Source organism: Manis javanica, chromosome X, assembly GCF_040802235.1.
Source record: "Manis javanica isolate MJ-LG chromosome X, MJ_LKY, whole genome shotgun sequence".
NCBI classification, from domain to species: Eukaryota; Metazoa; Chordata; class Mammalia; order Pholidota; family Manidae; genus Manis; species Manis javanica.
In genome coordinates this window covers 124,239,385-124,261,847 of record NC_133174.1, presented here as the reverse complement: position 1 = coordinate 124,261,847, position 22,463 = coordinate 124,239,385, and the positions used below count along the sequence as shown (strand labels likewise).

The window sequence follows — 22,463 nt, the reverse complement described above, 5'->3', positions numbered from 1 at the left end:
AAGTTCTTACATGGTGAACGAATTCTTACATAGTGAATAAATTCTTACATGGTGAACAGTACAAGGGCAGTCATCACAGAAACTTTTGGTTTTGATCACGCATTATGAATTATAAACAATCAGGTCAGATATGAATATTCGTTTGATTTTTATACTTGATTTATATGTGGATCCCACATTTCTCCCTTTATTATTATTATTTTTATTTTTAATAAAATGCTGAAGTGGTAGGTAGATGCAAGATAAAGGTAGAAAACATAGTTTAGTGTTGTAAGAGAGCAATTGTAGATGATCATGTGTGTGCCTGTAGACTATGTGTTAATCCGAGCTAGACAAGGGCCTTAAAACATCCACGGATGCAGATTTCTCTCAAAACAGGGGGGGTGAGGTTCTAAGCCTCACCACTGTTGATACCCAATTTCTCACCTGCTGGCCCCCCTGCGACTGTGCCTGTCTTAGGTTGTTCCTCCCTTGAGGAATCTTACCCGTCTCTGGCTAACCAGTCATCTTCCGGGGCCATACAGGGAGATGTAAAGTTGGTAAGTGAGAGAGAAGCAGTGTGATCCCATTTTTATAAAAATATATTTAATACTCATAGAAATAAGGCTGGGATCATAGGTAACAGAAAACTGGTTCTCTCTAGATGGAGGTATTATGGGGGAGGGGTTACTTTCTTCTTTTTTTATCTGTATTTTCTAATTTTTCTAAAATTACCCCATAATATTTGAGTACATAAGTATGTGCCAGACATTGTGTAGTGTACATGTATTTTGTAATAAGGAAATTAAAAATTCATGTTATTATTAAAAACAATCCAAAAGGGCGTGTGTGGGAGGGGGATGTTGTATATTGTGTCCATGCACATACACCAACTTCTGGAGATGTGACAGGATCTTACAGGCAGCACTAGGCTGTTACATTTAGCTCCAAATAAATTAAGATGTACTGATAATGACATTTATCAGATAAGAAAGACATTGAGTCCCTTTTTTTGGAGTGGTTCTGTGCATGTCTGCTTTCTTGATGGAATGTCTAGCTATTCTTTCCCTACAGGAAGTGATTGGAAGTGGAATGCAGAGTTTATTTCCGCCTACATGGTCTGACATTTTGACATTTCCTGAACTGCAGGATGTTTGAGAGCAAACAATTTGGCTTTTACTGAAAAAATTAATTATACTGCCGCTTTCACATAGTGATGGGCCTTTGTAAGAGGACAAAGCTATTCAAGTGGGGAAAAATGAGATGGTTAACAGGATGACAGTAACATAAAGGTCTTGGGTCTGGAGAAAAGGACCTCATTAAGCATTGATTATCAGCATGGTGTAAACTCTTTCAGAAAGTGTTACTACATTCCGTGCAGTTGTTGTGTGGAGGAAATTTAAATCTGTTCCATTTACATCATAAATAAGATTTGTGTATTCTAATAATAGGATAGTCTTGCCTTAGGCTGTGTCAATACACACAAACTGATTCAGTTGCTGTGACTGGCTTGTCACATCAAGCTAGTCACTAAATTCCATCACAAAAATCCGAACTCATTTGTGTGTTGACATGCCACCGTTCTGGCTGCCTGTTCAGAGAGAAAGTCAATGTGGTCCAAAAGAATATGTATAGCTCCTCTGGAACATACTTGAGTTACTTTTTTTTATAAATGAACAGTTCACATTTATTATGCCAGGTAATATATACATTTAATCTGCACAAGAACCCTATGAGATATTGTTAGGGGAGCATTGTGTATTTCCTTGGTTCCTGTCCACCCCCCCCACCCCACCCCCCGCAACAAAGAATTGAAGGTCAGAGACACAATAGTGAAGCAGAGTACAAGTTCTTGTTTGTTTTTTTTTGTCTGAGAATGCTTTTATTTCACCTACGTTCTTCTTGAAAGATACACTTTGTTAGGTATAGAATTCTAGATTGGAGATACATACATACATATATTAGTTCTTTCCAGAGGAGATTATTCTATAATATTTGACTTTGTTTCTTTTTTATTGAAGTATAGTTGATATAACATTATAGTAGTTTCAGATATACAACATAATGATTTGATATTTGTGTGCATTACAAATGCTCACCATAGTAAATGTAGAAGCTGCTTGTCACCATACTAAGTTTTTACAGTATTGTTTCCCCATGCTGAAATTTCATCCTTGTGACTTATTTTGTAACTGGAAGTTTGTTATCTCTTGATCCCTTTTACCTATGTGTTTGGCTTTGTTTCTGTTGAGAAATGCAGTTTATCATTTCTTTGTTGGTAATTTTTTTATCCGGCTGTTTTTAAGATTTTCTTTTTGGATCTGGATTTCAGAAGGTCCTTCCCCCATCCCTTTCTGGCTTGGGATATATACTTTTTGATGCTGTAGTTTGATGTATTTTGTTAGTTTTGGACAGTTCTTGGCCATCATGTTCCTCAAATACTGTATCTTCCCAATTCTCTTTCTTAATATTTCTGGGACTTCAGTTACACAGTGCTAGATCTCACTGAATCCTCTATGTATTTAACTTGTGTTCTGTATTTTCCATCTTGTTTCTTTTTGGATATTTTCTTCTGGCCTATCTTCTTATTTTATTAAATTAGTCTTTGTTTCTTTCTAATCTGCTTTGAAATGTATTCTCTGGGTTCTTAGTTTTGGTTATTGTATTTTTCATTTTAGAAATTCAGTTTGGTTCTTTTAAAAATCTGTTATGCCATTTTAATTCCCTATCAAAATCTTCAAGCTTTGCACATATCTCTGGACAGAGTGAGCATGGTAATTCTATCCTACAGTCCTGCAGGTGTTTTCTGTGCTCTGTTATTTCTCAAGGAGTCTCATCTTCGTTTGTGCCTGCTTACCTTTGTCTACTGTTCATTATATTTGAAAACGTATAGCAGAGTACAAGTTTTATTTAAAGTTACTTAGAGAAAAAGTGCAGGCGACCTCAGAGAGAGAGGAGCACCCCGAAAGGTTGGAAAAAGTTAAAGTTATGCACTTAGAAAGTGCGGGTGACCTCAGAGAGAGGAGCGCCACTTGAGTTACTTTTGTAGGCAGGATATAATTAGTATAGGGTAGAGGTTGAGATTTCTGAGTCTGCAGTCAGACCGACCTGAGTTCTACTGTCTGATCAGATTGAGATTCTGTGAGCCTCTATTTTCTCATCCACAAAAAGGGGATGATAATATCTGTTTCACAGGGCTGGTGCACAGATTAAATGAAGTACTCCTTGCAGTGCACTCAGCATATTGCCTAGGATGTAGTAAGAACCCAATAAACTTTTATATTCCTAATGAATATGCAAGGGAATTTAAAGAGGAAAATGGAGAGAATTCCTGGTAGTTTTCCCTTTCTTCATTACATTCTTGACTTCTCTGTCCCTCATTTTTTTGCCTACTAGGGACTGTTAAAATTGTGAAAACCCAAATTTTGAAATGCAGGCTTTAAGGGTATTTTATAGTGCAATGATGAAATATTGACATTGGCATGTGACAGAGCAGCACACAAGGACATACAGCACCCATACCCAACAGAGCCTTTGGCCTTTCATAATAATAAATGCATAGCTGGATCTTGATTTGGTGTGTTAACATAGAAGGCTTTTGCGGGGTTCTGGTACTTCCTGCTGGGATCCCAGTCTATTAGTACACTCCACTTCCCCTCTAACCTGCTGCTTCCAATCAGTTGGGGGCTCAAAATCTAGGTTACAAAACTTACCAGGACTCCTAGGAAAGCAGAAGTATTCAGCTCTGAATGAGGACTTGGGTTGGAGGAAGAGGTATCAACATTTTTGCTGCAGCAGCAATACCTTTTCTTTGAATGTATTCTGATTGTTCCCTGCCCTCTAGACACTTGAAGATAGTCTGCAAGGGAAATCCAAATAATATTTCTCAGTAAAATCTGTGATCCTGTTAACATCTGAGAGGAATGTTTTTTCTTTCACTAAAAGGAACTGGTCAGGAAAGTACACATAATGACTCTATGACAGATGATAACGCAGTGCTGCAGTGAATTGTTGCATTGGGTCAGGAATTGTCAGAGCTGCCAGAGAAGATGACACACAGGTGATGTTCAGTCAGATGTCTTTGGGAGGGGGAACCTTTGACATTAAGTCAAATGAGGTGTTTACAAGAATAAAATAGTTAGTGCTATGATAATGTCATCATGATAGACAAAGGGGAAATATTTCTCTGCCAAACGTCTGGTTAATATTTGACAGTAGACTAATGTACAGTAGTCAGAGTGGCAGGCTAATGTTTGAGAGTAAAGGGAAAGTACAACAAAGCACCCAGTTGAGATGTGAATGAAATTTGCACTTTGTAATTTGTGCCTTTCCTAACTTGACATGATCAATGAATATTCATTTCTCATACACTTGTAGGTGAACAGTCTTGGATTATGGTTTGTATTGACCATTGGGCTTTTCAAGTGAATGCCAGAGGCTAGCTTAGACATTTGTATGATAACTTATAGTTTTCATTAAGGAAGATTCCTGTCTATTAAAATGCCTGAGAGTCTCTCTGCAGATGCACTATTACAACGTGGTATATGGGGACTTGTAGTCAGACCAGCAGCAACTCTTGGCCATGTCATTTGGGGCAAGTTGCTGAATCTCTGTTTCACAGTTGCCTAATATGTAGAATGGACTGAATAACAACCGTTTCAGAGGGTTGCTGTGAGGATTAGTTCAGAGCATATACACAAAGCCCCCAGTAGAGTGCTTGTACGTTATAGAAATCCGTAAGTTAGTATTACCACCTAAAGCTAGGCTTAGCTTTGGTGATTGGCTGAGGAGACAGCCCACAAGTGAGCTAGCTAGCTGTGTCTTTTCCTTGTAATTTGTTAACTGTCTTGAAGGCCCAGGGGCTTGTTTTAGTCTAGAGGAAGGAGGATCTGTGGGAAGTGAAGACAGCTTGCTCACAGAAAACAGATAGGCAGTCATAACGGAGTATTCTTGACTCACCAAAATGAAACTTTCTTAAGGCAATTGGTGAATGCAGTTAGAGGCTGTGTATTTCTTCTACTAGTGAAACTTTGATATTTGTGCCTCATGTCTCCCTCAGGATATTGTCCTTTAGATGAACACTTGTGGAAACTTCTCTTCACTCTGAGACCTCAGTGAGCTCTGGACCAGAGGCTTAATAAACTTCATTGATGAATGAGCCATCATTACCATAATAAAGACTCACTAATCACTGTTGAAAACCACAGGTTAATTATTGCATAAGGGTTGTGTAATGTAATTTCAGGAATGAAATAATTTAAAAAATCTTAAACACCATTGAACATATTCTTGACACAGAGCCAGAAATAAAAGACAACCTTACCTCAGACATTGAACAGGGATTTAAGAACTCATGCAACACATAACTGAAGCAGTTAGGATATTATGGTTGCAGTGTTGAAGAACAACATTTCCTCGGGACAAATGGCATTCGGTAATGAAAGTCAAAATTGAATACAAATAAGAAAGAAGCGGGATACTAGGGGAAAAATATCAGTAATGATTACCTTACAAGTAGATTTGACAGTGTTCAGAATTTGAGTGTCTAGATTTTAGAACATATCCCAATCTACTTTTAATTTCTAGCCCAGTATAGTTACTTAAAAGATTTCTTCACCTTAATTGCTTTCTCTTTCATGGTCTTGTCCTTCAACTTAAATTCTTACAGTCTATAAAACCTGACTTTACATTCTCCTACCTCATTCTGTGTCCTTTCAGTACATATATATATATATATATATGCAATATATGTTGCATGTAAAATTCTATTTAATGGCAGGATGGCAGTAATGACCACATTGTATTAGAACCTCATTTAAATAAATGTCTACCACAAAACCTACAGAGTTTTGATTTGGCTGTGCTCAGCCGGGTACCGTAAATGCTCATAGAAATGAAGGGATAGGGAAGATTGTACGAAGGGGCTATTTTGCTGATTCCAGAGTAGTGCTGTTTCTAAGTAAATACCTCTAAAATCTTCTGCTGTAAATGTATTGGAAAGCAATACAAGTGGGATCTATAAGTATTGAAAGTCTCAGAATAAAGGCACAGTCAGAATAAACCTTTTGCAGTTTCAAAATTTGTTTGAAAGGTGATTAGGGAAGGGCTTTACATACATGTATTCTTAATGTTGTGTGTGTATGTGCACACACAACTTATGTAAGTATACACATACACATACATATACAGACATATATTTCTAAATTTAGACTAGCACATTGTAAGGGCATTCAAGGCAAAGTTCAGAACCTATCTTTAAGTAAATGATGGCTCAGTCTCAGACATTTTGCTGGGCCTGGGGATCTGTTTTAGCAGAAGATGGGTAAGATCTTAGGTCATCTGGAGAAGGGGAAGTGGGAGCAGCTGTGGGGAGATCTACTTGGAGTCCTCTGACCTACTGGGAGCCAGACTGCAAGTGAGGCTCTCAAGGGATTGGGTAGCCTTCCTCCACCACACTTTCTGCCTCTGAGCAGGACATCTTCCCATTTTGACCCTGTCCGTGCATTGTTCCCTTCCTGTTTGCAAAAATTGCCCAAGATCATGCTGTGACTCAATGGCAGAACCAGATAGTAAATTCTCTATAGGCAAAGGCTCATGCTTAGGGGCAAAGTTGGAGGATATGATTCAGGTGGCTGATTGGTACCCCAAGGGCAACTCCTTGTTAATTCATTTGGTAGCTAAGCCACAAAGAGCTGTTTAAAATGTCTGGTGGCCATTTAAATGGAAATCAAGCAAAATTATTTGTCTTTCATTGTAGTGGTGGTGGTGGGGAGATGATACACACAAACAAATGTTTTTAGAGAGTCAGTCCAGTGTCCTTCAGGAGCAGAAATAGGCAAATCTACACAGGATTTAAGGGCTGTTTTGCTCAGTAGCATCTAGAAAGAATTTTAGTCAAGGCCCAGATTTAAATGGTTGTTACCCAGGTCAAGCTAGAGATCAGGAAAGGTGGCAGATGAAATCAGCTCAGGGTCTGGCACCAGTTACAAAGGAAGCGGGTCGTTGGGGTGTGTTTATAGAGGAAAGAGAATGGATTGTAAGATTGTTATCACTGGAATAGTGGTTGGGGAGGGGAAGATCCTCATTTGAAGCCTTGGCCCCAGACTAAAGGAGTCCACACTGCTTTATGGACTCACACATAATTGGCCCTACATTCCACAGGAGGAAGCCCTGCCTCTGGCTACATCCTTCTGCCTTGAAGAAACGGTTAAGGGCGAGTGGGGAGAAGGCTCTCTGGCATTCTGTGAAGACGTTTGTAAAGCATCTCCAGATTTTCCTGCCTAGTTTCAGGCTTTACATTGAAAACTGGCAGATCTTTAGAAGGCTTAGTTAACAACTTGGGGAAGAGTTTCTTTTACTAGAATGTCAGTAAGCAATGGCATGTGGAGTTTGTGCAGTCCGGGTGTTTGGGGCTGGGTAATCTCCATGCCCTTTGACGTAGATGTTTTGTGCTGCTTTATAGTTTGCATCACACACTGTCTTGACTGTAGAGAGAGGGGAAAAAAAGAACTTAGTTCTTCACTTTACCCTTTGAGGATCCAGGTAGCAGAGTGACAAATAGGAAGTACAGTTTGCCTAGCCAGAGGCCTTGGATGTAGTCCACCCTGGTGAATCATACATGAGGATCAACATGAAAACAAGCAGCTAAGTGGTTTTCATTAGTATCCAATTAGGAGGTGCTTTGGTTGCTAAATGCGTTTGCTAATTCATTAACAATTAGGTAAATTAAATTTAATAGAAATGATTTAAATTTGAAAGTAAGATGCTACACATATTAATTTTAACTTTATAGATTAAAATCCATTTGCTGCCTCCCCCCCCCCCCCCACTTCCTCCCTCTCTCTTTTAAATCGTACACAGTACACAGGCAATTAGAGCACACAGGGTAGATTGTTTTTCTCATTTAAAGCATCTCTTCTCTCTGGAAATCGGTTCTCCAGTGGAGCATGTCTGTCTGTGTGCCTAGATGAGTGGCAGCGACAAATGGTGCATATGTACATAATACTGACCGGGACTGTGGGCACAGTGAGAGCAGGAAAAGCCCTTTGCAATACTGTGAGGGATTCAGGAAGGTATTTTAGAATTTGAAGGGGCTTAAGGCTTGATTCCGCTGCTGATATTGAATTGCAGCATGACCAAATGATTAACAAACTTGTCTTTCTTGAAATATCTCAGGGCAGAGAGGTTCTCAAATGATTGTAAATTGGTTAATGACTTTAAAAAGCATGTTCCTTGCTGTAAACATGTAACCTTGCTGGGTTTTCCTAAACAATAAAAGATCACAATATAGATCAAGTCAAGATATACTGAGCTGGAAAGCTGATGTTACTTTTTTCTGGTAAATCTTGGAATAAGCTCCATAGTTCAGGGTGCTACTTTGAAGACTGTTACCTCTATTTGAAGTAATTTCATTTCAGTATTACTGTCAGTGATTATAAAAGCTGTAACACATTCCTCCTGTGACACTTTGGGTTGTGTTCATTGTCTTTCTGACGTTTTCCTAATCTTTGGCTAGATCTCATTCACAATTTCCTGGAAAAACAACCAGTCTTTTCCCGAAGGGGGTCGTATTATGTAATTTTTCCTTGTGATCAAATAGAAGATTGAATTAGCAAAGCTAAAACAGGTAGGCAAGGCAAGCGTCAATGGCGATGGGCTTTTCATTTTTAAAAGTCAGTGTTAAAATGGAGAAGGTTGTTATTGTGATTTATTCAGTGTGTGTAGCCGAAAGCAGTAAGATGATCTTTACTATGGAACGGTGGGAGAAAGTATGTAGCCCAGTGTGGTTGGTGACTTGCCAGGGTAGGTTCACATTTCTGAGAAACTGGCTGTGGTTGCACAGTTAACATCAGTATTTTGCTTTCAACTCATATTAATAGGCTGTTGAAAGTTCAAGTGAATGTTGTTGAGGTTGAGTGAGTGAAAAATTACTTAATGGCATCTGTTAAGTATAAGAGGAGATCATTCTCTGCTAGCTTCCATCAGGAGATCTAATTTCTCCTCAAGGACCTGACCTGATTTTCTATCATGTGAGGATCAGATTACCATTTACCTCAAAGTCAGCTACTGTGCTTATAAAAGTTGTGTTTATTTTCTCTCTCTCAGATATGTGGCCATTAACATTGCGGTAGAAGCACCAATGGGTTTTTGTCCTGTTTTTGCAGTGCTTTCTCTTAGTGGACTTGTCCTATTTTCTCTCTTCCCTTTATATTCAGTTTTAGGGGATTGTGTAGAAAAATGCTCTTGGAAGTGGTTGATAACTCCTGCCATTTTAAACAGTTTAGACTGTGAAAAAAAGGAGTCTTTAAGTGAAGCAAGGTAGTGATAGTTGATTGAAAAATAATAAGGATTCTAATCAGGATGCATTCTTTTGAAAAAATATAGAGAGATGTGTTCATTGAATTGTCCTGAGTGTTTCCATTTATCAACTTTCTCACTTGATCATCTGGCTGACCTTTCAATATCACTAAGTTTTGAATTTTCATTGAGATGTTACAGAGATGATCACTGAGTTGCTTGATTTTTGCATTTGGAGTGTGCTGGCTTCATTAATTACCCCAACTGTGCTCTGTGCTTGGATCCTATACATAGAATAAACACTTAAAAAGCCATGGGTGGAAATTTGGGTAAATTTTCTTATCGCCCAGGATAGGGGAGGGGATGGGGAGGCAAAGCATTTAACCTTCTGTAAATAATTTCTGATATCTCAGTTTAAAAATATCTCCCTGGATAGACTCTGGCCCTTTCTCTCTGAGGCTGATTCAATCCAACAAAACCACAGTAATCCAGTGACCATATGTTAAAATTCTATCTTTTATGCTTCTATTTTCTGTATTTATAGTATACACTCAAATTTTCCTGTAATTTCCCAAGTAGACATTTGACTTGTATAGTTTTCCAGCATGCTGTCTTCTCTAGCAGTTGACAAATTCTGAATTTGTCTTATGGACTGGAAGCCTTGTCAATGATGAGAGACAGATAAATGCACTGCATCCTCGTTTGTCATATTATACAGAACACTCGTTGACTCCTACAGCCATGAGGACATTTTAGCTGCGTACCTAACTGGGCAGAGTTAGTGACGCATTCTTGCTCACCTTATAAAACCAAGATGTTTTGCTGCTGAAACAACTAAGGAGTTTTCAACAGATTCTGACCCATATTATCATGTACTGTGCATAAAAAGAGAGGAAAACATAAGCATATTTTAGGTGTAGACAAGTCAATCAAGAAGGAACAGAATTGAAATTTCTTGGCCCAGTTCTTTTCAGAAACACCTGTTTTTGTCTTTGCTCGAGAGTGGAATTACTTAATTTTTGTCTATAGCAGTGAGGACTTGGACCTAACAATGATAATCTATCTGCTCTTACTCTAATAATATTAACAAAACAAACATACTTTCACAAACATCTTGTATCATTTCCAAAATGGAGGTAGAAAGTAAACATTACTTAACATTCTTTTTTCTGATTATAAGTGCAATGCATGTTGTTTAAAGAAAATCTGAGAATGTAGAGTATAGAGACAATAAAAATCATCCATAATTCTGTCAAAAGATAACAAATGGTTCAATGGTTAATATCTTGGTGTGTTTCCCTCCAGTCTTTTTTCTTTGCATTTGTTTGTGTCTGTATTACAGTTAGCATTATGTTATATTATTATGTACTGCTTTGAACCCACTTTTCATGCTATTTATTTTTTGTGAACTTCCTAGTTCATTAAGTATTTTTCCAAAATATCATGTTTTTTTTGGCTGTATACATCACATTGTATGCCTGTAATTTATTTGGACTTGAGCATCTACTCAGATTGTTTCTGACTTTTCCAATTAGAGTTCAAGCTATGATTAAAATTCTGGAACATAAATATTTGGGTGCATTTCTGTTTCTTTTATCAGGAAAAGTTCTTAAAATTTCAGGATCATGGGGTCAAAGAACACGTATGAAGATATAAAAGCTCTTTGACGTGTTTTCCAAATTGCACTTTGAAAACTTGTTTCTGTTTAGTCCCACCAGGCATATGGAAGTAGAAAACAGTTGGTATTATCCCCATTTTGCAGATACAAAAGCTCAGATCTAGAGAGATTCAAGACTTGCCCAGGATCACATGATTAAAATCACCTGTCCTTTGGTTTTCTGACAGTCAGTTCTATATTCCTTCCACTCTACCACTGTTGTAGTAAACCTAGTGACAGATCTATAGTGATTTAGCTGTACAATTTGTAAAGGAAAACAATGCAGCCATGGCCTTAAAATAAATTTACTTTTATTATTATTTACAAACTCTAATGTGTTTGGAATTTGATATGAGTAAAGACTAAACAGGAGTGCACATGGCTCACTTCCCAAAGACATTCCTTCATATTTACAAATGTTTTCTGACTTGCACCTGAAATATCCACTACAGAGGTTATGTTTAACTGAGAAACAATAGCTTAAAGTGATTTTGTTGTTCTTTTCTGATCGAAAAGAACTTGTTTACAGTATTATTCTTTATTAAGTAAAAGTCTTTACAGTTCAGCACCAAGACATTGAAAAGATTACTTCTGTCAGGATTAAATCTGTTCTCAAACCATAATAAGTAATCCTTAAAGTCTATAAAATGAACTGGACGTTTTGTTGACTCTCATTGTTTGGAAGAACAAGAAAACAAAAAACCACATCATTTTTATGTCAAGACTCCAGAATGAGATTGGATATGCAACTAAAGATGGTCTTCTTCGGAGAAAAAGATATCAGAATAGGTAAGCAAGGTGGAAAACTCCTTTCAAAAACACATAAAAGAAGAAAATACAGCAAATACAACTGAACCTGAAAATGGCCAGAAGACTGTAGAGCTGACTACCTACATCTGGGGAAGAAGAGAAGACCTCACAGAAAAGTAGCGAGCAGATGAACCCAGAGCAGTAAGCAAGTCACACAGCTGTCCAGCCCTCAGCCCAGGATTACCCAGTTTGAAGTTCAGTCTTCTTGAGGAGATGCACGTGCACATGCAGGGACAGGAAGCCCTGTTTTCTGAGAATATGCTCTTAAGAGAAGTCATTGTTCATCTAATCCAACAGTTGTCCACAGGAAACCCAACAGGAGAAAACATGGGGACACCCTCCTGGCCTCCACAGGAGACTTCTCTGGAAACAGGACAGGGAGACGAAGATAAAGAAAACTGTGGCAACATTTCTTTGAAAACTTGTCAAGTAAATGGCAGTATTGCCAGTCAAGGCAACGACATGCCTCCCCCACTCATTATCCAGGGAGAGCACTGTCCTAGGCCTGAAGAACGTGCTGTTTCTTTGAGGAATCACTCAGCTCTACACAAGCAGGTCTGGGAGGCACATGCAGGGCCCAGGAATGGTCCCTGATAGGGCCCTCTTCTCAAGATGTCCCGATGGAGGTGGGACTGGGGTTTCTTTCCAGGCCAGCTAGGCCTCCCTTGAGCCTCTTCCTATCCACCAGGGCATTGAGAGAAGCTTTACATGTGGTGGACACCAAGAAAAATTCACGGAGGCCCCAAAACGTACAGATGTGAAAAGTGTCCCAAGACACAGTAATGAGAGGACATTTATTTATGCTAAGTGTGGCAAAGGCTTCTTCCAGGTGTCAGACCTATGCCAGCATCAGAGGATTCATGTAGGAGAGAAGCCTTTCGTATGCAGCACATGTGAAAAGTCCTTCAGCCACAAACCAACCTTCGTGCTTATGAGAGAATCCACATGGGAGAGAAGCCCTACGTGCGTTCCCTTTGCCAGAAAAGCTACTGCCAGTCATCCACCTACCACCGCCATCTGCAGACTCACCAGAAAATTGCCTTCAAAAGTGTTTCTTCCACACCAGAAGCTTCCTCAGTTACAGGCCCCATGTGATGTTTATAAGTATGTATGTGAGTGTGTGTATTTCCACGTGTCAGTTTAAGGAGGCAGGAAATTTCTCAGTTTTGTTCCCTAAGGTATCTTGGGTGCCTAGAAAAGTGGCTGAAAAATTTCAATGACTAATAAATATCTGTTGAATAATTGAAAAAAAAAAAAAAAGAAAAGGGTAAAGTGGCAAAGCCAAGATCCAGTGGGACCCAAGCCCTCCCCTTGTTCCAGCCCACAGGTGGGAGGAAAAGGAACAGAGCATGGAGGGGAGAGGCACCCAGGAACTCTGCACAGCTGGCCCTGGAGGTCTGCTCTGGAGCATGAGTCCACATTACATTGGGTTCTGCTGATTAACAGGGATGGACTCAAGGGATACTTGGAACACTCTTGGAGGCTGAGACTCCAGCTGCTTGTGGGGAACAGGCAAGCTCTGCCAGTCCCTCTGAGACAAAAGCAGAGGAAGCGGTTTGAAGGACTTGCCAGCAGTGGGAGGGTTGCCAGAGTACTGCAGGTTGGAATGGAGCTCTCTCCTCAGGAGAAAGGGCAGGTAGACGATACTCTCCAGCCCTCCCTTGTCCCAACAGTTTGGGAACTCTTGGGTGCCCCAGACAATCCATCCCCCTCACTGGTAATGCAGACCTGAGGCTCCCTCCCATGTGCACTGCCAGCAAGCCAACCCACTCAGCCCAGCAGCAGTGTCAGACGTTACTGCCTGGCAGGCAGAGGGACACTCTCCCAGCTTTCATGGCCCTGTTACAGCCAAACTAGAAAGGGGCCTGCAGGAGCCAGTCCCATGAGCTCCTTCCTTCTTGGGGGTGTCCAAGCCTGGTGCTGTGCATCGGGCCTGGGCAGAGCTGCATATCAGCCCACCCACCCCATTAACCCTGCAGCCCTGCCGTTGCTGCAGGTCAAGAAGAGGGTGGCCCTGCCCACAGCAATTGCAGCAGAAATTTCTGTGCTTATCACAAAGGAATGGATGAAGCAACCTGCCAGCCCAAACTCAGACCACTAAAAAAAGCCAGGCAGCCCTGCCCACTGCATGCCAACAGCTGGGGCTCCTGCACTGGAGATTAAGGAGTCTTGACCTTCTAGGTACCACAGGACACCTTTGTCATAGCCATTCTCTAGATCAGGAAGCATAGCAGATCCACCTAATACAAAGAAAGAAACACAGAAAACCCTGACAAAATGAGGAGGCAGAGGAATATGTTCCAAATAAAACTACAGGATAAGATGCTAGAGAGCTAAATGAAATGGAGGTCACCAATCTTCTTGATAAAGATTTCAAAGTAAAAGTCATAAATATGCTCACTGATCTACAGAAAAATATTCAGTATCCTCAGGGAGGACTTCAACAAAGAGAAGACCTAAAAAAGAGCCAAAGAATACAGTATCTGAAATGAAACATACAATGAGAGCATTTAAGAGTAGATTATTGCAGGTAGAGGAGATAGTCAATGAGATGGAAATTAGAGAATAGGAACACAACAAAGTTGAGGAACAGAGAGAAAAAAGGATCTCTAGGAATGAAAGAATGATACGAAAGCTGTGTGACCAATCCAAATGGAACAATATTTGCATAATAGGGGTACCAGAAGGAGAAGAGGGAGACAAAGGGATAGAAAGTCTCTTTCAGGAAATAATTCTTGAAAACATCCCCAATCTGGGGAAGGAAATAGGCATTCAGGTCACAGACACGTGGAGAGCCCCTAACAAAAGGAACCTCAGGAAGACAACACAAAGACATATAATAATTAAAGTTGCAAAGATCAAGGATAAGGAGAGAATACTGAAAGCAGCCAAAGAGAGAAAAAAGATTTGTTATAAAGGAAACCCCATCAGGCTATCAGCAGACTTCTGAGCAGCAACTTTACAGGCCAGAACGGAGTGGCATGAAGTACTTAATATACTGAAACAGAAGGACCTTCAACCAAGAATCCTCTAGCCGGCAAAATTATCATTTAAATTTCAAGCAGGGATTAAACAATTTCCAGATAAACAAAAGTTGAAGGAATTTACCACCACTAAGCGAGCTGTACAGGATGTATTAAAGAGATTGCTGTAGATGGAAATGTTCCTAAGGCTACATAGCTTTCACCAGTGAAAATAAACCCACAGTAAAGGTAGTAGACCAAGTAATTACCAAGCAAGTGCAAAATTAAAACAAAAGAAGCAAAATCAACCATACACAAAATCAGTCAAGGTATACACAAAAAGTGCAGAATATGACATCTAATACATTAAGTGTGGAGGAGGAAGAAGAAAAAAAGGACTTTTAGATTGTATCTGAAATAGAGCAATCAGCAACTTAATATAGACTCTTACATAGTCAGGAAGCTATCCTTGAACCTTTGGTAACCACAAACCTACAGCCTACAATAGATAAAATTAAAAAAGAGAAATCCAACCACAATACTAAAGAAAACCATCAAATAACAAGATAAGGGTATAAGAGAGGAAGAAAGGAACAGAGAAGAGCTATAAAAACAACCAGAAAACAATTCATAAAATGACAATAAGTACATACTTTTCAATAATTACCTTCAATGTAAATGGACTGAATGCACCAATCAAAAGACACAAAGTGGCAGAATGGATGAAGAAACAAGACCCATCTATATGCTGCCTACAAGAGACTCACTTCAAACCCATAGACATACACAGACTAAAAGTGAAGGGATGGAAGAAGACATTCCTTACAAATAGGAAGAAAAAAGCAACAGTAGTAGTCCTTACATGAGACAAAATTGATTTCAAAGCAATGTAGCAAGACACAAAGAAGGATATTACATTCCAACAAAAGGATATAACCATTATAAACTTTTTGTGCACCCAACATAGGAGCACCTAAATATGTAAAACAAATACTAACAGAATTAAAGGGGGAAATAGATTGTAACACATAAATTTTAGACTTTAACACACCACTCATATCGGTAGATCAACCAGGCAGAAAATAAATAAGGAAACAGAGGCACTGAACACTACATTAGATCAGATAGACTTAACAGGTATCTACAGAATATTCTACCCAAAAGCAGCAGGATACACACTTTTCTCAAGTGTACTTGGAATATTCTCCAGGATAGATCACATACTAGGCCACATAAAGAGCTTCAGTAAATTGAAAAGATTGAGATTGTATCAAGCAGCTTCTCAAAACACAATGGTATGAAACTAGAAGTATATCACATAAACAACACAAAACCACATACAAAAACACGGAGGCTACACAACATGATTCTAAATAATCAGTGGGTCAATGAACAAATTAAAACAAGCAACACATGGAGACAAATCAAAACAAAAATTCAACAGCCCAAAAATCTGGTGGGATGCCTCAAAGGCAGTTCTGAGAGGGACATAGCAACACAGGACTACCTCAAGAAACAAGAACAATCCCAAATAAAAAGTCTAAAATCAGAATAAAGAAACTAGAAAAAGAAGGACAAATGAAAGCCAAAGTTAGTAGAAGGAGGGACATAATAAAGTTCAGAGCATAAATAAATAAAATAGAGAAGAATAAAACAATTGGAAAAAAATCAATGGGACCAGGAGCTGGTTCTTTGAAAAAAGAAACAAAATAGATAAACTGCTAGCCAGATTTATCAAGGAAAAAAGAGAGAGAGTACACACATAAACAAAATCAGGAACAAAGAAGGAAAAATCACAACAGACACCACAGAAATACAAAGTATTATTAGAGACTAGTATAATAAATCATAAGCCAGTAAATTGCACAACCTAGAAGAAATAGGTAACTTCCTAGAATAATATAACCTAAAATTAACCCAGGAAGAAACAGAAAAACTGAACAGACCAATTGCCAGCAATGAAAGCTAACTGGTAATCCAAAAACTCCCAAACAACAAAATTCCAGGTCCAGAAGGCTTCACAGCCAAATTCTACCAAACATTTAAAGAAGAGCTAACACCCATCCTTCTTCAAGTATTTCAAAAAGTAGAAGAGGAAGGGATACTTCCAAACTCATTCTATTAGGCCAGCATCACTCTAATACCAAAACCAGACAAAGACACCACAAAAAAGAAAATTATAGACCAATGTCACTGACAAGCATAGATGCAAAAATCCTCGACAAAATATTAGCAAACTGAATTCAAAAATACTTCAAAAAGATCATCCATTATGACCAAAATAGGATTTATTACAGGGATGCAAGGATGGCACAATATTCATAATTCAAGCAATATCATACACCACATTAATAAGGATAACCACATGATCATCTCCATAGATGCTGAAAAAGCACTTGAAAAAATTCAACATCCATTCATGATAAAAACTCTCAACAAAATGGATATAGAGGGCAAAAACCTCAACATAATAAAAGCCATGTAGGACAAACCCACATCCAATATCATACTTAATAGCCAAAAGCTTAATGATTTTCCTCTAAGATTGGGAACAAGACAAGAATGTCTACTCTTACCACTTTTATTTAGCATAGTACTGGAGGCCCTAGCCATGGCAATCAGACAAAACAAAGAGATAAAAGGCCAGATTGGTAAGGAATAAGTTGAACTGTCACTATTTGCAGATGACATGATTTTATGCTTAGAAAACCTTAAAGACTCCACCAAAAACACTATTCGAACTAATAACTGACTTCAGCAAGGTTGCAGGATACAAAATTAATACACAGAAATATGTTGCATTGCTATATACTAACAACAAATTAGCAGAAAGAGAGATCAGGAAAACAACTGCATTTACAATTGCATTGAAAATAATAAAATACCTAGGAATAGAAAGAGAGATCAGGAAAACAACTGCATTTACAATTGCATCGAAAATAATAAAATACCTAGGAATAAACCTAACCAAGTAGGTGAAAGACCTGTACTCTGAAAACTGTAGGACGCTTGAGAGAAATTAAAGAAGACATCAATAAATGGAAATCTATCCCATGCTCATGGATAGGAAGAATTAATATTGCCAAAACGGCCATCCTGACCAAAGCAATTTACAGATCCAATGCAATCCCTATCAAAATATGAACAGCAATTTTCAATGAACTAGAGCAAATAGTTCTAAAATTCATATGGAACCACAAAAAGACTCCAAATAGCCAAAGCAATTCTGAGAAAGAAGAACAACGCTGGGGGCATTATGTTCCCTGACTTTGTAGCTCTACTACAAAGCTATAATAATCAAAATTTTGGTACTGGCACAAGAACAGACCCATAGATCAATGGAACAGAATAGAGAGCCCACATATAAACCCACACATATATAATCAATTAATATATGATAAAAGAGCCATGAATATACAACAGGGAAAAGACAGCCTCTTCCAACAACTGTTGGGAAAACCAGACAGCTACATGTAAGAAAATGAAACTGGATTATTGTTTAACTCCATATACAAAGATAAAGTCAAAATGGATCAAAGTACTGAATGTAACTCATGCAACCATAAATCTCTTGGAAGAAAATATAGGCAAAATCTCTTGACCATAAGTATGAACAATTTTTTCCTGGACAGATCTCCTCAGGCAAAGTAAACAAAATAAAAAATGAAGAAGTGGGACTACATCAAACTAAAAAGTTCCTGTACAGCAAAGGACACCATCAGCAGAACAAGTAGGCAACCTACAGTATGGGGGGATATATTCATAAACAACTTATCTAATAAGGAGTTAACATCCAAAATATATAAAGAACTCATATACCTCAACACCCAAAAAACAAATACCTTGATTAAAAAATAGGCAGAGGGCCTGAACAGACATTTCTCCAAAGAAGAAATTCAAATGGTCAACAGGCACGTGAAAAGATGTTTCACATTGCTAATAGTCAGGGAAATGCAAATCAAAACTACAAGGAGATATCACCTCACACCAGTTAGAATGGCCACTGTGCAAAAGAGAGGAAATAACAAGTATTGTGAGGATGTGGAGAAGTGGCAACCCTCCTGCACTGTTGTTGGGAATGTAAATTGGTGCAATCACTGTGGAAATCAGTAAGGAGGTTTCCCAAAAATCTAAAAATAGAAATACCATTCAATTCAGTAATTCTACTTCTAGGAATTTACCCAAAGAAAACAAAATCCCTGATTCAAAAAGATATATGCACCCCTATGTTTATTGCTGCATGATTTGCAATAGCCTAGATATGGAAACAACCTAAGTGTCCAACAATAGATGAATCAATAAAGAAGGTGTGTGCATATACACAATGGAATATTATTCAGCCATAAAAAGAAAAGAAATCCTGCTGTTTGCAACAGCATGGATAGAGCTAGAGGGTATTATGCTTAGTGAATAAGCCAGGTGGAGGAAGACAAATACCAAATAATTTCACTCATTTGTGGAGTATAAAAGCAAAGCAAAACAGAATGAACAAAATAGCAGTAGACTCACAGACATTGAGAAATGACATGTGGTTAACAACAGGGAGGGTAGGGGCAAGTCGGGGAGAGGCTGAGGGGGATAAAGGGGCATAATGATATGATTTGTACAGTATAAGCTGGTCACAGGGACAGTGGTACAGCATGGAGAATACAATTATCCTATAACATCTTTCTTCATTGATAGTAACCTCACTAGAGGGGGTGAGGATTTAATAATGTGGGTAACTGTTGAACCACTGTGTTGTATACTTGAAACCAATATAACATTATATATCAATGATACTTCAATAAAAACAAAAGATCTTAATTGAAACATAACCAAACCAAATGTTGAAAGTAACACAAACATCTATCCCTCTCCCCAAACAAAACAAAGAAATACTGCCCAAAGGACAAACCACATCAGTAGTCTTCATTTCTTTCCCACAGTATGCACTCAGTTCTTCAAACAGCTAGGCACCATGGCTTTTGTGTGAGCATGACCCATTCACAACTTCCGGATCACCAGGGAGCTATGTCTGGAGTCAGCTGAAGGCCTCGAGCTCTTTGCCTTAGAGAATCAGTGTGATAACATTGTTTTGCTTCTGAATTAGCAGGTGGATAGGATATAAATTGGAACTAAAACATTCAGATTTTGAAAGTTGGGCTGGGCTTTATCTTATTTTGAGGCTGTGTTTTCTGTAGTATCACCTCACCCTGGGAGGACCCCTCCTCAAATGTTTAATAGGTACCATTGCTTCTGGAGTTAGGAATGCATTACTGAAAGTCCTCTTTTTGTATCCTGATATGCCTTTGGGGGGAAAGAAGCTTTTCGCATGTTGTGTCTGTATTCTGTTTTAGGCCCTTATCTATTATTTCAATCATATTATCTTCATGAAATAGAAGTCTGTAATATGAATTTTGTTGTGTTTGACAAAAATTAGAGATGTGAAAGATTTGTGATCATGCTATACTAATTACCTAAAATACGGTGTTAATGTTCCTCACTTTAATGGTTTTGTGCTGATTCAGCAACAATTGTTTTGTGCTGTTTCTGAATGTAGTAGTTCTTCAGTGTTTCAGGAAGTGACTTTTTTTCCCCCAGCTTTATTGAGATACTGACATATAACCTTGTGTGAGTTTAAGGTGTACAGTGTAATGATTTGATACAAGTATATGTTGTAAAATGATTATCACAATGAGGTTAGTTTACATACCTATCACCTCACATAGTTAACGTTGTGTGTGTGTGTGTGTGTGTGTGTGTGGTGAGAACTTTTAATAAGATTTGCTTTCTTAGCGACTTTCAAATACACAATGTAATATTTTATTTAATTCTTATTTTTGATGCATTTTCATGAAGCATGGTTACTATACAATATTATACTGGTTTCAAGTATACAACATAGTGATTGGACAAGTATATACATTATTAAATGCTCACCCCCAACTAGTGTAGTTACTGTCAACACAGAAAGATGTTCTCAAATTATTGACTATATTCTCTATGCTATACTTTCATCCCCATGACTAATTTATATTATGATTGAGATTTTGTTTCCCTTTATCTTCTTCAACTTCACTCACTCACTCCTGGTAACCACTAGTCACTTTTTAGTGTCTATGAGTCCATTGCTGTTTTTTTCATTTCATTTTGTTTTGTTTTTAGATTCCACATGTAAGTGGGATCATGCGGTATTTGTCTTTCTCTGCTAGGCTTATTTCACTTAGCATAATACCCTCTAAGTCCATTCATGTTGTCACAAATAGCAGGAACTCTTTTTTTATGGCTGAATGATATAGTCTGTTGTGTGTATGCGCCACCTCTTCTTTACCATTCATCTGTTGAAGACACTTTGGTTGCTTCCATATCTTGGCTGTTGTAAATAATGAGGCAATAATCATAGGGGTGCAAATGTATTTTGGAATCAGAGATTTCGTTTTCTTCAGGTAAATTCCTAGATGCAGAATTAGTGGATTGAATGGTCTTTCTATTTTTTGTTTTTTGAGGAACCTCCATACTCTTTTCATAGTGGCTGTACCAATTAACATTCCCACCAACACTGTAGGAGGGTTCCCTTTTCTTCACATCCACATCCTTGCCAGCACTTGTCATTTCTTGTCTTTTGGAAAGTGGCCATTCTAACTGGTGTGAGGTGATATCTCATTGTGGTTTTGATTTGCATCTCCCTGATGAGGATTAACATTGTGGAGCATCTTTTCATGGGCCTGTTGGCCATCTGTATGTTTTCTTTGGAAAAATGTCTGTTCAGTCCTCTGCCCATCTTTTAATCTGGTTATTTGTGTTTTTTTTGGTTTTGAGGTATGTGAATTCTTTATATATTTTGGATGTTAACCCTTTATCAGATATATCATTTATGAATATATACAATGCAGTATTGTTAACTATGGTCACCATATTGTAGATTACATCCCCCACAACTTAATCATCTTATAAGTGGAAGTTGGTACCCAGTAAATGACAGTATTTTTTTATCAAGGTGCTTATATTGTATTTAGATAGTAATAATAGTGTAGGTAAGTCCCTGTTGCTTAAGTGTTTTCAGACAGCAAGAACTCCATTTCGAATATGTGCATCTGCTGTATGTTCATGTTATAATAAACATCTTAAGCCAGATATTGATTGATGGGTTCATTCAATCCACAAGTATTTATAAGCATCTACAAAGTGCCAAGCACTGTGCTAGGTACTGCAGGGGTGATGGGTAAGATGCAGTTTCTACTCTCATGGGGGTTTCTAGTCTAGTTGACAAAGAGACCCTGCCCACATTATCCTATTTTGAGCTAAGCCCTGGGAGACTATTGATGAAAGGATATGAGAGACTGTGACGTCCATTGTAAGTAGATATAATGGCCTAAGGAAAACCTTTGAGGCAGGAAAAGTGAGCTTGGTAGATGCCAAAGAAACTATTTGGGCTGGAATAAAATATTTCTTAAAGGAAAAAATATAGTGGAAAAGAAGGCTGAAAAGGCAGGCAGGGGACAGAATACCCTCATTTCTATTTCCCAGCTATTTTCTAGGGCTATATGCCTTAGAACTCAATAAATATGAATTAAAGTAAAATAAAAAACTTGTCTAATTTAACGGAACACCCAAAGAACAATATCTTAAGTTAATCTGTACAACATGTGGCATTGTAAAACAACCCTTCAGGGTGTCCTACTTTAAGCAGCCCCCTTTTTAGTCTTTGCATATATCATGTGGGCCACCCAATGAGACCAGTTGGAAATAAGAGACTTGGATTAGAAAATTTTGCC

General features: G+C 38.3%; 2 protein-coding genes across 2 annotated transcripts in view; both read left to right on the top strand.

Moving 5' to 3' along the window:
• Window positions 1-22,463, top strand: part of GPC3 (glypican 3) — a 410,784-nt gene that overhangs the window by 84,953 nt on the left and 303,368 nt on the right. The gene's annotated exons all lie outside the window — the stretch shown is intronic.
• On the top strand, window positions 10,789-13,700 carry LOC140847425 (zinc finger and SCAN domain-containing protein 4-like). Its single transcript, XM_073227708.1, is given in 4 exon segments — window positions 10,789-12,275; window positions 12,278-12,400; window positions 12,403-12,654; window positions 12,657-13,700. Coding segments are annotated over 4 exon segments (876 nt in total). The 5' UTR covers window positions 10,789-11,956; the 3' UTR covers window positions 12,839-13,700.